Below are 16,345 nucleotides of genomic sequence, written 5' to 3'. Positions count from 1 at the left end.
TGCACCCACAGCCCCAAAGTCACACTGATGGCCACAAACTGAGCCAGGCCGGCAGGGCTTGTAGAAATAAATATTTCAGTGCTATTACCCAGCACACAGCCGTGTCCTTGGCTCAGCAGACCTGGGCCATGTGTGACACAGCCCAACCAGGCTCTCTCCTTCCTGAAAACAACAGCAGCGGCTTATGCAAAGCACATCATGGGAGCTAAAAGGAGCCAGAGCAGAGTTTTCTATAGCTGGAGCGACCTGGTGTTGACAGAATGGGGACGCATTTCCACAGCTCAGATTTTTATAATAATACCTCAGGGGAGTCACTGGCAAAGTTTGGCCCAAATATAATTAGTTTGCACAGCTATTAGGGGCTGATAAAAGGTTTTAATTTGCGTGGAGATCTCTGGAATCTCAGACACTCCTGTCCCTTGCTCTTCCCCAGGCCAGATGAATGAAAGGAGAGTCCCAGGCAGGGAGCAACACAAAGCCACGCATTTATTGAGGAAATAGGGAGTTGTGTTCAGCAGTAAAGAGATGGAAAATCCAACAAGATGACATTGCTGGTGTGTTGGGTTTTGTTAGGTTTGTCCCACCACGCCATTAACATACCCCGTTCTTGCTGGAGGGAGACGTCGTGCAGAGCACAGATCAGAGCATTTGTAACTCCTCAGTAGATCTCATCTTTGTGGGAAAGGTGATCGGGGACCAAGGGGATAAGACACAGGAAAAAATCTGGGGATGCAGGCAAGGCTTCCTGTTTTTTCCCTTATTAGGGTAGCTTCCCCAAACTGTGATGAGGAGCAGATCCCTGTCTGCCTCTGGCAGACTGGGAAAGTGTGACATTGCAAAGCTGCATTTAGGGAATGTCTTGAAACCAAGAGGGTTTTTTTCCTCCCCCCCTTTTCCTAAGGGAAAGACATTTCCTCATTTGTAGCTAGAAAAATCTTTTTATTTTTGTACCAAGATGCATATTTTAGAGGCAGCAATGCCAAATATGCAAAATCAGCGCCAAGAGTTCATTTCCACCATGTAGGGAACCAAAAATATTACTTTTATACACATAAAAGTACATAATCTTCCCATTACTTTGAACAAGCAGGAGGAACTAGGGTGCATCAGGAAGGGAAATGCTAAAAGAAGCTCCCCACATGCCATGCTAACGAAGTTTTAGTCATTCCTTGGAGAAAAACAACCTGGAGCCCATGCCACGATTCCACCAGACTCTCTCTCCTGCTGGGTCAGATCCCTCTCCCATGGGAGCTGATGGGGAAGCTGCTGGCACTCAACAGGCTGAATATTTCCCCTGATCCCTGTCAGGATCTTGCTGGTGGTCACATGGGTCCACACTCTTCTCAAGCAACCCACGACAATGCCAGTTGTCTCCATCACCACAACCACACTAAAACCACAGTGTCCATCCCAAAGTCTGCTTTTCCATGGCCACTTCACCCTATTTATTTCTCCTATTTGTGTATCCTACATGATACAAGCAGAGCTGGACCACGGCTGACCCTTTGCCCGGCTGCTCCATCTGGCACATGTTGATTAAAGGAGTATCAAAAGTGGTGGCAGATTTACAGGTTAACAATGATTTAGTGGAGAGCACCGCAGCCAAATTAATGCTGGCTATAATGTAGTTTACCTCATTAAACAATGCACACCAAGATCCTGTCTGTTGTAAAACAATTGGTCTCTGAAGCCTAGTGTTCATCTTCCAGGGTTGCTGGGAGATAATAAATGGGTAATATTCCGGTGATAATGGTAATGGAGTCACGGCTCAGAGCTAATATTATGGCAAAGCAGTAATTATTTCAACAGTAAACAAGGGGACGGTTGAGCTGCCGACAGGATTGGAGCCAGTTGAAATGCTCCAGTTAATACAGTAGAGGCCAGGCCTGTAACTACCTCTAGGAAGGAGGACAAGGTGCTTGGCCATCGAGTGTGTCAGTTGAACCTCTGTTGAGTCACCCAGACCCCAAAATACAGGAGGGACTCATGCAGTAAAGTGAGGCGGAACAGCATGTACAACATGGTGGCCGTCCCATCCCATCCCATCCCATCCCATCCCATCCCATCCCATCCCATCCCATCCCATCCCATCCCATCCCATCCCAAGCAGAGCCAGCAGCTCAGGCTGGGCTCTGAGCTCCATCACACAGCAGGAGCACTCGCTTCCCTCCTTTGACACATCACTCATCTTGGCTCAAAGCAAATCTCTAAAGCAGAAAAGAGGCAGAGCAGAGACACAAGACCCAGGATGAACACAGAAGGAGCCTAACATGAACCATCTGCTCCCTCTGAGAGGTATTTCCCTGCTAAAAGGGCCAGGAGAGGACACGGCTCTCTGGTCTTCCATTAACGAGGTGATGTGAGGCCGGGCTAATGGGAGCAATCTCAAAGCACGTGCAGCTCATCAGGGTAGGAAAAAGGCAGCACAGAAGCAGGAAGAGATTTTCCCACCCAAGTGGATCCCCATCTCCCTGTGCCTCCCAGCTGGGCTCCAGATCTGGTGTCCAACCTATAAATATCCTCTGCCTCCTCTCCAGGGAGGATGAAGATAGCAGGCAATGTGCTTAATGGACAAACCTCTGAGACAGGAGGATGTCCCCCCTTCCCAGGGACAAGCACCTCTTCAAGCTAGATATTTTTTGCAGATGTTTGTCCTCTCATTTCAAACCTTGCCAAGAGCCAGGGAGAATCAATATATCCAAATATACCAGACTTCTCCCAGAGTCCCTTTGCTGGTTTGCTGCTGATGTATAGACAGATGATCTCATGAGACCTCTGCTACATCAGGCCACCGTGTCTCATCTATCTTAAGTGTGTATACGAGCTGTGATTACTGCTGCGTCTGAGTGCCTCACGTCTGGAATGTGTTTATCCTCCCACAGCTCTGTGAGACAAGGGGCTGCGATTGTACCTCTTCCAGGGAGGCCGTGGGGGTTAAACAGGCTGATCATGGGGGATATCCTGGATGTGGCCACATCAGGATCCTCCGAGCATCTCCCCAGTCTCTGCCTTGTAGCACTGAGGCATCACCTGCTCCACAAATGACAGCTCAGCCTCAGCTCAGGACTCCAGCTCTGCACGGGATCCAGCTTTCAGCACCCAGCTTAATCCTGAGATTAATGAGGGATTCCCACCACACAGACCTCTCGACCAGACCTCTTACTAGTAAATACACCATCAGCCAAACCATAATGTTTTCCTACCCTGGCAGCCACTGTCTTAAGCCTCACACCAGAATCCATCATACTACAGCAATAATCAAAAAGCAATTAGATAAAACCATGGCAGAAAAGTCCATCAAGGGTCATTAAGGATGACGACTTGGATGCAGCCTCTGGCTCGGGATGTCTGTGTGTGGCAGAGCAGTGCTGGATGAGCCAGTGGAGGGATCCACACACACACCCCCAGTTTTACACCCTTTCCTTTTGCCCCTGTCATAACCTCACTTGTCTGCCCACACAGCCCTCCTCATAATTACTGCTAAACTGTGTTTGCTCCTCCTGGGACAGTCTGCTGAGCCTCCATTCCTCCTGGAAGATCCCTCACTTCAATTCCTTGGCACATTTCCCAAGCTGAATGGGAGGCATGACTAGTTTTGTGTCTGCAGCACAGATAAATATCCCCTGGATAGCTCAACGTGGTGCCACGCTCTCTGCCAGTGCCTTGGCGTCACCCTGAGCCCGGTGGCCCGGCGTGCTGTGCATTTTCCCAGCCAAGAAATCTCAGCCTTCATCCACTGAGATGAAAACTGGCCCGACAATATGACAATCGCCATGACAACATCAGTTACCCCCCAAAAATAAATAAAAAGCTCAGTAACTATGGAAACACCTGAGTGACCAAAACCAGGCTATTAACTAGAAGACCTCGCTGCAGTTTACAGACAGCATCAGCACTGAGGCTGGGGACTGTAATCCAGCCAAAGACTTGGAAACACAGACATGCTTGGCACCTAAGGGTGCAAAATTAATATTTATAGGCACACAGAGCATTTCCTTTCAGACCTCTTAGTCCAGGTCTGTGCAATTTCTACCTCCTCTGGGCACATGCTGCTGCCTTCATGCCAGGTGTTACATCCAGGCCACTGTTACCGACGCAATTCTCTCCCTCTTTTGCTCCCTCCCTTCACCCTCAAGATGCTTCTCTTAATTGCCATCCCTATGGTCTGAGCTGCCCCATCCCATGCCAGATCATGGCACCTCACAGCAGTTTCAGAGAGCTGAGTTCTGAAGCACCAGTGCCTGGCAGCTCTGCTGGTATTTGTGATGCCAGCTGGACATCCAAGCCCAGGACAGAGTCTCAAAGCTGTTAAACCTCCTCTGCTGAGGCAGAAGAAGCTGTGACTCCAGCAGCTTCACTTCTTTTTCCACCTCAATCTGTTCAGCTGCATTAACAGGAGTTGCTGTGAGTTAATACAGCATTACTGGGAGGAGAAATAAAATAAGATAGAGAGAAGTGAAGTAGAAGGACAGGAGACAGACTGTATCACACCTTATTCGGACTGGCCACAGGCTCACAAAACACTTCTCCAGAGCCAGCAGCCTGCTTTTGTTCATGCAGGAGGATGAAGATGGGCACAGGTAGGACCAAGGTCTGAGAACTGATGGAGGCACCAACAGGGCCAGCATGACTGCATTTCACAAAATCAGAAGCAGAAAACTCTCTTGCTCAGGTTCACTGAGCTCTTGAGTTATACCATGAACTTTGTCTCCTCATGCTAGCTGTAGAAACTCCTCCGGTCTCCAAACAAAAAGAGCTTCCAAATGGTCTTTATGACTCCTAGAACACGGCAACAGCTGCAGTCAGGAAAATCCAGCAGGGTTTACCAGCCCAAGCCACTGAATGCAAATTCATTGGAGCAGAGACAGAGCAGCCAAGTAGTCAGAGGAGCCTGGAGTGGCTGGCAAAGGGTCTCAAGTGAGATCAGTCACCAGGGAGCTGGGCTGCTCTTGGTGTACGTCCTCTGAAAGGCCTGCCCATGCACTCCCTGATGAGCAAACACTCTTATCTGCTCCATTTCCCACCAAGAGGTGCACTGTGTGCTTGCAGGTGCCAAGGAAATCATAAAACCTGTGAAGTGCCTTTGCACAGAGCAGCACTCACCAGTGTCAGCTCGGGGACAGTCCTTCAGCTCCTGGTGTGGCCGTGCCTGGCACACACAGCGTGGGCACGGCCTGTCCCAGGCAGCACTGCTGAGAGCCACTTCCCCACCTGCTGTGTAAACCCTTAAATTATGCACCAGCATTCTCTCAAACAATTCTCCCTCATCTCTTTTCTCCACCAGTTCAGAAGAGATGGAGGAAGATGGTGAGAAGGAACAGGAGGCAGCTCACTTGAGACTTCCCATGGGATGAGTAGAACAACAACCAAGAGGGGCCAGCAGCAAGCTTTGTGTTTTGCTTGCCCCGACACTCTGAATTAGAATGTGTCCTGCATCCCAGATCTGCTATACCATCTCTGTGAATTTTCTCTGGCTCTCATTTCAGTCCTCACACTTCCGATCTTCATCTTTGCTCTGTGTGGTGAATGCAAAATGGAGAAGCAGAGGTTCCCCTTGGTGGCTTGGCAGACCTAGAAACAGAGGAGCTGCCCGCGGAGATGGGCAGCCATGGAAGCTGTCTTGGGCCACCTCTGGGCTCATCACCCTCCATCAGCAAGAGACCAGGCTCTGGTAAATCTCTGTGATCATTTGTTCCTTTGAGTTTTGAAAGCAGAATGCCTAATCATGGCCAAAATCAGGAAAGAGCTGCTGCTGCAAATTACACAGCGCCACAGGTAATTTCTGATTAGCTCACTCTTCCTCTCCTGGTGCATCCTCAGTTTCCATAGCAGCTAAGTCCTAAGTAAAATGGAAACATCTGGTTCAAGCGCATGTAAAGATTCCCTGGGGAAAAAAACCTGCTGGATGGCAGCAAACAGAAAATAGCCCTTGTGAAAGACAGAGGCATCGGGAGCTGGGAGCCTGGTTAGGACTGGATGGATGGCATGTGGGAGAAGGCAGCAAGGGGCACATGAGTGGGAGACAAGGGTTCTGGGGAGCAGGAGCGAGTGTAGGAAGGAGAGTGGGGCTGTGGGAAAACAAGATGCTTGTGAAAAACAGGTACTGAGGAGGCTGAGCAAAACAAAAATATGTTGTCAGGGTAGACAAAGGGAAGAGAAGGAAGAAGAGGCTTCAAGGTGGGAACACGTGGACTGCCTCAACCATAAATGCTGCCTGATGGTGACACACAGTGACAGCAACTTCTATTCCATAGAGAGACGCTCAGGGGTGGGGAGAAGCACGTGGATCCATGCACAGACCCTGACCAAAGCCACCAGCTCAGAAGCAAGACCACCTACAGCCAACATGTGCTCTGGGGGAATGGTTTGTAGAGGCTCCTGTGAAGGGAAGGGGCTGAGATGCCGCCAACTCAGCTCGCTCTGCCTGGGCTTTGCAGAGTGATGGATCTGGCCCAGCCATTCACTCCGGCACAGACAAATAGCAAAAAATCAATGGAGCTGCAGCGAGACACCGCAGCCCTCGTCAGGAGCTGAGCAGGAGAGCAGCCACGGCGCCATCCGCCACTGCCGCCCCTGCGTCGGCTCCTTCGGCTGCCCGACAGCCTGGATGGGTGTCCCCGAGGAGAGCTTGAGGCACTTGTCTGGAACAACAGCCCACGTTGGTAAAACCTCAGGGGAGACACGACTCTGAGGTGGAACTGAAGCGCTTAGACAGGATCAGAGCCTCAGAGCCAGGCATTGCCGCTTGGCCGCACGGCTCATCCCACCCAGAGCCTCCGGATCTCAGCCCCGCTCACCCACGAGAACCCCGCATCCGCCTGGGAATAACAGGGCAGCAAAATGCAAAGCAAATGCCAAAAAGCAGCTGGGAAAAGGGGTTGAAATTATACGGTCCTGCACGCCTGGGAATTTGCTTCCCAGCAGTCACACCCACACAGTTCTGCTGAGGGTTTGCTTACCAATTAACAAGGCCACCAATTAATGCTTCATGTGTTTTCCTGCTCATTTGCACTATTTACAATCCTCCTTTGAAGCAACCTGTAAGAATTGCCTGAAAAATTTTTAAAGTATGGCCAGACAAGCACGTTCAATGTGCAGTGTGAGTGCCCCATGCAGGAACTCCATGATCCTTGTGTGTGCCTTCCAACAGCGAGTACACCCTGATTGCATAAATCTCTAAGCATGACAGCCCCAACCTGGCACCTACAGCCAGTCCTCTGCAGGACCAAAACCATCAGCTCCTCTTCCAGACCACCAGGATGGATGTTCCTCCACCAAAGTCACCAAGTCCTGTGTCAAGTCACATCTTTTGGTGCATTTCACCTTCTCCTGGCAACAGAATGAGCCATCGACCCCTCCGCAGTCACTCACAAGGAGTGCTGTGCCCTTCCCAAAATATTTCTGGTAAGGTTTGGTTCTTACCTTTGGGTGAGATGTGTCTCCAGGTGATTGTTGGGTCTGGCCTGCCTGTGGCTATGCAGGTGAGGCTGACGTTGCCGCCCTCGTTGATGGAGATGTCAGAAGAGATCTCGGTGATTTTTGGAGACACTGCAATGATGCAAAGAGGAGAAGGAAAATGAAACTGGTTCTGCTTCAACTCAAATCTTAGACTGTGGGTGAAGGAGGCTGAATTTCCATCCTCCCTCTGCTTTGACAATTTTTGCAGCAGCCCATCAGTCTCATCTGACTTGGCAGGAACAAACAGGGAAAAGAGGGGGCAGAGAAGACACAGCTGAAGTGTAGCCAGAGGGGTTTCAGTCATTTTAAGGAGGCTTGAGAAACTCCTCCGTGGTGTGAGACAGTACTTCTTCCCACCCCACTTCCAGCATTCCTTGTGTCCTCCAAGCTATGACAAACCCTTCCCAGCAGAGCTGCATCATCCCAAGAAAACACGAGTCACCCCTTTCAAACTCCTGCAGCTTTTCCTGCAGCTGTGCAGGCTCTCTGCCAGGCCCCTGTAAGCACTGGAGCACCCAAGAGGAGCTGGGCATGAGGAGAGTCTGCTGAGGAGCCTCTAGGGTCAACACCTCTGCAAAGGGAGGAAAATTCTGTGGGGATGAAAGCAATCCCCCTGCATCAGCACTGCCACCCAGAGCGCTCAGGAGTCAGTCAGATACAGGGGTCCTGTTCCCAGGAGGGGACACAGGTACAGGATGGGGGTGATGAGGAGGGAGCTGGGAAGGGATGAGGAGCAAGCAGGGAGCGCTCAGCTCCTGCTGCTGCGTGAGCAGAGGACACCATGTGGCTGCTGGGGAGGGCTGGGAGATCTGCTGGGGATATAGGAGGGAAAACCATCAGCTGCTGTTATCAGCCTGCACCTGCAGAATATAATAAACACTGTCACCTTCCCAGGTTTATTTCCAGGCTTTCTCCGGAGCCTAGCAGGCACCCTGCTGCAGCGCTTTGCAGGAGAGCCACAAATCACCTGCACCTTCCACCCTTGCTGGGCGAGCCAGATTCCTCACCCCACTTGGGGCTGCAGCCCAACACCCCAAATCCTGACTTGGACCCCGCTCCCAAGCCTCCCTTCCCTGCCTCTCCCCACCTCCCACACCTTCCCGGGCTGCGCCAAGCCAGAATGACTGCAATGGCCTTGCACGCAATGCCTCTGCTGCGCAGGTAAGTAATTTATTGATCCGTAAAGCACTCCAAGACGCTCTGGAAGGGATTATGTCATGCCGGTGCCGTGCAATAAAATAAAAAATGATGGATTTTTTGTGAACATGATGGTGATTTAGGGTTTGTAGTTGGAAGTGTAGTTAAAGTACATTTTAAGTGGAAATCAAGGTGGGTAATGAATTATTCTCTGTTTTGAAGGGCTTCTGGGAGTTCATTTTTTTGCTGCTCTGGGCACAATGGCTAATCTGCTAATCATGCACTGGAGAACAACTCTGGATCAGCTGCTCCCAAACAGAGGGGGCTCTGGGGCAGGACAACAGAGGGCACAAAGACAACACCTGAAGAAATATTAATATTCTTCAGTGTCACTAAGGGGACGGCACATTCCTCATGGGACCACTCAGAGCTGGGAATGCTCTGCCCATGGCCAGGTCCATTGAGGAGATGCAATTAATTACAACATCATCATGATTTCCCCACTGTGCTCCTGGTGAGGCTGGGACTGCCAGCCAGGAAATCTGTGTGTGCTCTAAAAGCACAGAGTGTGTGGTCTCCACAACTAAAATAGGCCAAGGGGGTATTACCATTGTCATTTTGCAGAGGTGGGAAGAGCCAAGCAAAGGCGCAGTGATCGCCCACCTCTGCCTGGGAAGCAGCAAGAGCTTCCAGCTCTGAGTCCTGAAAAAAGGAAAGCAGTATCCATCATCTTTAATGTGCTGTTTGCTGCATCACAGAGGAACCTTTCTGATGTTTTTAACTGCTGAATCCACATCGACCCAATTCAGCTTGTTTTGCAGAGGCTTTAAAAAAAACAAGTCAGACTTTACACTGCTACTCTGGGACTGCACAGACCCACTTGCTCCAACCCAGGCGAGAGACAAAAATCAACTGACCAGGTTATAAAACATAATTAAAATTTAAAAAAATGGGTTTGATGATAGGACAAAGGGGAATGCCTTTAAACTGAGGAGGGTTGATTTAGAGCAGGTATAAGAACTTTTTTACAATGAGTGTGGTGAGGGTCTGGCACAGATTGCCCAGAGAAGCTGTGGCTGACCCATTCCTGGAACTCTTCAAGGCCAGGCTGGACAGGGCTTGGAGCAGCCTGGGATAGTGGAAGGTGTCCCTGCCCGGGGCAGGGGATGGAATTAGAGGGTGTTTAAGGTGCCTTGCAACTCTAACCTTTCCATAATTCTATAAAAAGCAGCTCAACCTGCTAATGTAACAGGGGAAAAGTTCACCATACTCTGGCAAGCTCAGGACACTTTGAGGGAGATGCAATTTACTGTGCCCCATCTGGAATGAGAGGAGGCAAGAACATCTGGGAAGCAAACCAGACAAACGTCACTGAAGCTGTTAACTAAGTCTGGAATTGTCTATGCAGTGGTAGGATTTAACACGGTGGTTATTGTATGCTAATTAAATATTTGAATATTTTACTGCACAAACTATTCCAAATGCCTTTCTAGAGACAAAACAGGTGTGTTGTAAGGCTTTTGCCAGACTAGGAAGGGAAATCTTAATAAATAAATGATCCAAGTATATATATAATATTATTTAACAGTCACTGGCACTTCCATTCCCTCTTCACTAAAGGACTTTCACCAGCACTTGGCATTTCTGCAGCAGTGGGGCAGAGGAGTTATTTCCTCTGCCGAATGCAGGATGCAGATGGAGCTGTGCCCCTTTGGGAATGAATAAATAAATAAAGCTAAGTAAATGCAGACTTCCCAGGCGGGAACCCTCTCCTTGAGGGCAGTCCTTTTGTGTTCAGCATCTCTCTCGCTCAGAAGTGATTAAACATGGCAGCGTTGGCCAAGCTGCTCCGGTGACACTGCACAGATTTCCCCACAGGCAGGCTGGTGCTTTATTGATCCAACCCTTTCTTTTTTCCCCCTTCATCTTTGCCACGGTTCTGGGGAAGGTCTCTGGGTGCTCTCAGCCCCCTGCAGGTGCATGGCCCCAGCTTGCCTTGACGTGGTGCCCACTTGCACACAAGGAGTCCCCAGGACAGAAAGCAGCTTGCTTAAATATTTAACTAAAGCATATGGTGAGCTCCACGTTCGAGGGTGCTCAGGCAGGTGATAGATGTCTTTCTGGATCTGAGCATATGTGCCTGCCGACACACATCTATTCCCTGGCGCACAGACACCCTCCTGCCACTGGCACAGACGATATCCCTGCTCTGCTTTCACCTCCAAACACCCGCTCCTGCCAGCACAGGTGTGCAGCTCACAGATCTGTATCCCTGCATCCCACAGCAGTGCTGCATACAGATCTTCACGTTCTGGGAATGTGGTGGGGCTCTCCAGGCATTTCTGCCACCTCCCATGGCACCCACTGCAGTACTGGGGCCTTCCCTGACTCCTCCAGCTGCCTTTTATAGCTCATCCCAAACTGCATAAACATCACCAGCTTTGCCTCCTTGCTTGGGCCCTGCCACCTCTATTTTCATCAGCATCACCTCCCCACCCACTTTCCTGCCATGTACTGACTCTGCTGCTTGTTCAGGTTGTTCCCCCCTGACCCTGTGTCCCCACCTCTGTCTCCTCACACCCTGGCACCCCAAATTTCAGCCACGCATCAGGCTGAGTGGAGGGTGCATCTGGAACAACCTCTCCACCTCGGACTGGCAAGGGGACTTCAAATCAAATTGCCTATTCCTTCTTCAAGGAGCATTTGCAATTATTTCCCCTTAAGCACCCCCTTTCTACCCAGTTTTGGGAGCCAAGCAAGTAGTGCAGAAATACAGCTGTGACCTTTCCAGATGAGCCCACCCCTCCTGGTGTGGGAGTGAGGTAGAGCAGGTGCTTGCCCCAGCCAAGGGGTCTCAGCCCCTGGCACAGCCTGGGAGAGACTGGCTGTCCTGGTAAGCCCAGCCCTGCTTCCCCTTCATAAAACATGCAAACCTCCATCTTCCAGCACGAGCAACATCTGCTCCAGATCAAAGGAAACAACAAAGAACAACTATAAAAGTGTCTGGAAGAAAGAAAAAGAGGTAGAGTCAGACTTGCGTTCTGCAGGCGATCTGTGATGTGCACTGGCAGCTTCCTGAGCATCAGCCTGACGCTGCTGCTGCTTTTCATAACAGCTTCTTACTGCTGTCACACTCAGACTTCCCCGTGTTTTACGGAGTTTGCTGCCACGGGTCCTGCTGCTGGGATTCGGTGAGGGGAGTCCTGGCTGTCTATCCCTGCTCACAGCAATGCTGAATCAAACCCAGCCCAGCCTCTGGCAACCGAGGGTCTGCCAAAGGCAGGGACCCAACACCCAGCCCCAGGACTGCTCCAGGTTGTAACCAGAGCGTTTTGTAGCTGCCAGGTCAGGAGAAGGTGCAGTGCTGGCTGCCACAGTGCCAGGCACCTCCTTGGTGCCTCCTCCGTCTTTTGTGTTCCAAAGCTTTCTGCCTCCAGGGAGTAAATTGAGAGCCCTGCGCCTTCAATTACAGGTGTATTATAATGGGCTTTTAAATCAGTTTGTGCTGCTCTAACACAATTATAGTTAAGAGAAAAGCAGAGAGGGCTTTGTCTTTCTGTCATATCATACTTCCATCATTTCATCCTCCCATCATATCAGGAGCTGTTTTGAGCCTGTCCAAAGGTGTGAGGAAGGGCAGACACAGCCTCAGAGCCTGCTCGGTCACAAAGGTTTGTACACAAATCCCTTGTGGGTGCCTATCCTGCTTCCCAGGACTGCCTGGACCCTGGGTTGGCACCACCAATCCCTTCCCAGGTTCAGCACAGCTTCGCTGAGTGACTGATCCCCCTCTCCACAAACCTGGCAGCAGCCAAAGCCATGAAGAAAGCAGGCTGGAAACAAAGAGGACATACATAACGAGCTTAATAAGCAATTAATAAATAACTAATGACAATTGCTCGTTCTAAAGCGAGGCGTAATGAGATGTGTCATACGGCACCGAAATGTGTCTAAATGATTTCGCAAACAGGTAACGGCTCCTGTTGCAGGGAAGCTTGGAGGACACGAGATTTTTTCACTCCCGTCTCTGCAGCAGGTTATACAGCACAGCACCATAATAACTCAGAGGAGGAGGGGGAAACAAGACGTTCCCAATCATTCATTAGTAAAGTATTTGTGAACGTGGGTATAATTCACTGCATAAACAGCAGGGTTTCTGCAGACAAACTTTATAGCTAAGTGCCAAAAGGGAGCCCAATCTGATTCCACTTACGACAGCATAAATCAGCACTACTACTGCAGTCAACAAGGGATACACACAATAAATGTGGCACAATAAGAGAGTCGGGGCTCAAGCACAAGGATTTTTCTCTGATTTCTGGATGGGTCCTGGTCACAAGCCTGGATCAAGAGCAGCTCCCTAAGGAGTCAAGGTGCTGCCTCACTAGATTCACTCCCCTGTTTTCAAGATTCTGAAAGGATCTGCATCATTTTTCCTAGCAAAAAAAAATGAAGAAAACACCTAGCACCAAGCCTCACACCTGTGGGGAATCAAACCAGAGTTTCTTTGGATAGCTATTAATAAGAAGCTTTAAGAGGAGGCAGAATCCCTCCTTCAGATTTGGGAGAATTCTGTGTTCATGTTACAATGCCTGAAGGAAGATGTGGCACTGCTGTGGACTTTGTTGCCTTCTTTAAAATGAGTCTAATGATGCTGAGTGAAAAGAAAACAAGAAGAAAGATACAAAAGCAAAGTTTTTCCATTATTATCCATGAAGAAATGCAGCCAAACAAGGAGGCAGCTTAGCTCCCTGTCTAGACAGATCTCATTTTCAACTCCACACACGCTGCATGGATCTACTTTCCAGTTTTTGCACCCCAAGCCACCTGGGATTCCCCCTGTAAGCCAAGCAACACCTCAAGAAAGGCAGAAAATTGAAGGATCTCGAATCCTTAAGACACCTGCATCATTTTTCTAGCATTATTGACACCTCTCCTCAAGGCACGACAGCCTCTCTCACAACTGCCTCCACAGTGACCATCAAAGTGACAGTGACTCTGTCACACCCTGCTTAGGGGACACAGGGTCCCCAGCTCTTCTCGTTCCACTGGGTACCAGTGAAATCTCCATCAGACCCTTGGGAAAATCCCTGTGTGGGGATGAGCCAGAGCGTGCTGACAGCCCCCCAGAAAGTTTGAACGCGACTTGTGCTTAATACAAAGCTTGTCAAACCCATCACCTCGAAATGCTGAATGTCTTTATTAGATTCCTTTATCTCCCCCCAAGATCGGAGGGACACGACGAGATGATTCCCGGCGGAGATGTCATCATCCAGAAACTAATTAAAGGCTGCGCGGGAAGTCGGGCCACGCACACTCTGGAGAACAAAACGCATTAGCAACCCGAGTCGGGGAAAATATTACAAGTGAACTTCAGATCAGAAAGGGCGAGAGAGAGATTTCACAGCAGTTCTCCTCTCCCCATCTTTCCTCACACTCATCCCTATACTCCCTCGTCCTTGATAGGTGACCCCAGCTTAGGGCCCATTAGGACCAGCCTGGGACCTGGGAGATGCAGGCCAACAGGGGATCCTTTCCTCCACCCTGGGAGAAAAGCATGATTTGTGGAATTTCCTTTATTTTTAATCATAGAAAAGCATCCTTGCTGTGGGTCAATAAGTGCAGGGAAGGATGGATGGATGCTGGCTCTGCCAGAGTGCTCCTGGCAAAACCCTTGGTCTCGTTTGGTCTCATCTCTCCATCAATGTAATGACGAGAATTTCTCATCCTTGCAGGCTCATGAAAAAGACAAAATCATATGAAATGATGAGATAGACAGAACCTATGGCCACAGGAACTGGGGGGGCATTTCTCTGTGGGGACAGATGCACAGATCTAGTTTAGGACATGTGTCTCAAGTGGATATACCTGCAAACAGCCCTTCCCAGTCTCCTGTTCCAACAGACAGCAAATATCCATGTTGCTCATCTGATCCATCAACACACTCTGTCCTGCTACCTTCTGCACAAACCCCCAGCTCCCCTCCCCACAATCAGCCCCACCCGCCTGCTCCCCACTCTGCTCCTGAGAGCAGGGGGGCTCTCCTGTCCCCTCCAGCTCTCTGTCCATGTAGAGGGGGCATCATGCCAAGGGCTGAGCTCACCGAACCACCCCTGTGCCACTTTACTCCTCAGAAGGGACCTGACAGGAACAAAGGAGCTCAAACATCCTTTCCAAAGATAAATCAGATGCTCTAATGCAGCCTGCATCTCCAATGAATATAGGGCAGGTGTCTCTGAAGTGAAGTATTAGTTAAAATGATGCTCTTTAAATTACATTTCGGCTATTTCAGGCAGACAGGTTGTGTGTGGGTTGGGCTGGGTTTTTTTATGATCTATCTAGAGGCTTAAAAAGACACAGAGAGAAATAAATCTCCCTTCCATTAAAAACACACTATGCTCTTGCATATTTGTTCTTATCTCGGCGCTCTCGCTCTTGTGCTCCCTCTCCCCGGGCTGGAGCACAAAGTAAGTGTTTGTGATTACACTTCCACCCTGACACTCAGCTAATTCGAGGAGCTGCCAGCCCGTGCCCAGGCGGAGCGCGCGGCTCGCCCGCCCCCGCAGGAGGATGAGCTGTGCTTCCCCAAATGCCTCTCTGGACCCGGGGCCTTTACTTCAAAAACCATTGAGATTTGTGGTGTTAATGTGAGCCATGCGGAAGCCCCAAGCTTTGATTGAGTTTATTTGGGTTTTCGGAGTCTATCCATGCCCTTTTTGTCTCATTTATCTATTTACATCCTCCATTGCCAGTGTTGCCTGTTCCCATCAGCCCTTTTCCTCCCGTCCTTCCTGATCTCCAGCACTTCCAGGTGCCTCTCGTGCTCCGGAGAGGGCTTTTACTTCTCTTTGGGCCTCTTCCCATCTTTGCCTTTGACTCCAGTTAAAAATTAATGGATCAGGCAGGGAGCACAACCCTGTTATTGTCTGATTAGGTGGTCTGGAGGTTGCTACTTATGCCCAGACTCTGTCTGGGAGAACAAAGCTTGTGAAGTGCAAGAACAAAGCTCATGAAATGGAAGGTCAGCAAGGTCCAGCAGTTCAAAACGAACCACAGGTGAGGTGGTCCATGCCTCCATATGCTGCCAGTCCTATCCCCATGGTAGCACATCTCCTGTGACTCATCCATCACTCCAACGGAGGCAGGTCTACCATCCCAAAGATTCCCTGATCCATTCCTTGCTCCTCTTAGTTACTTTACATCCCTGATTTTTCAGGCTCTCTTTCTTCAGCTCCAAGAGACCCCCAGCCTTCCTCACTCCTCCCATGGAATATTTCTGGTCCCTCATCTTATCCCAAGGCACATTTCTAGGCACACTCACAGCTTCCCCAAGCCCAGGGGACCAACCCAAATCTTGGCCAAAGGTGCCAGGAACAAGCAGGAGTGCAACTACTGATGATCCAGAGTCTGTGGGATGATGCTCACTGTCCTTCCCAAACCTTCAAATGTGGTTTATCCCTATCATCGAAGCTCTGGGAGATAAGGGAACATTATTATTCCCACTTCACGGATGGAGAAATGGGAGCCAAAGATCAAATGGGACAGGAGTGCCTGTTCAGATCAACGCTCTGCAGCACCTGCCTCTCAGGCTCTGTGGAGCTTGGAAAACCACGTTAAAAAGGCAGAGGGAGAGTGAGGGCGGCTGCCAGGGCAGGTATTCCATTGGGCTGCACGGAATGAGAGCTCCAGAGTTAAGAATCAGTCATTAGGCCACCAAGACACAGCTGTGTATCCCTGTACATAAAGGGGC

At 49.9% G+C, this 16,345-nt stretch overlaps 1 protein-coding gene across 8 annotated transcripts in view; it reads right to left on the bottom strand.

Annotated features, from left to right (window-relative positions):
• The window catches only part of LOC110468166 (protein CEPU-1), a 361,279-nt gene that overhangs the window by 20,230 nt on the left and 324,704 nt on the right, over positions 1-16,345 (bottom strand). For all 8 annotated transcript variants that reach the window (XM_021525799.3, XM_077787990.1, XM_077787992.1 and 5 more), the window contains one exon: positions 7,423-7,548. In XM_021525799.3, coding sequence (XP_021381474.1) covers positions 7,423-7,548 — 126 coding nt within the window. The remainder of the gene's footprint in view (positions 1-7,422; positions 7,549-16,345) is intronic.

This window comes from Lonchura striata, chromosome 23 (genome assembly GCF_046129695.1).
Source record: "Lonchura striata isolate bLonStr1 chromosome 23, bLonStr1.mat, whole genome shotgun sequence".
Taxonomy (NCBI): domain Eukaryota; kingdom Metazoa; phylum Chordata; class Aves; order Passeriformes; family Estrildidae; genus Lonchura; species Lonchura striata.
Note: the sequence above shows the minus strand (reverse complement) of the source record. Positions and strands in the feature narration are given on the sequence as shown.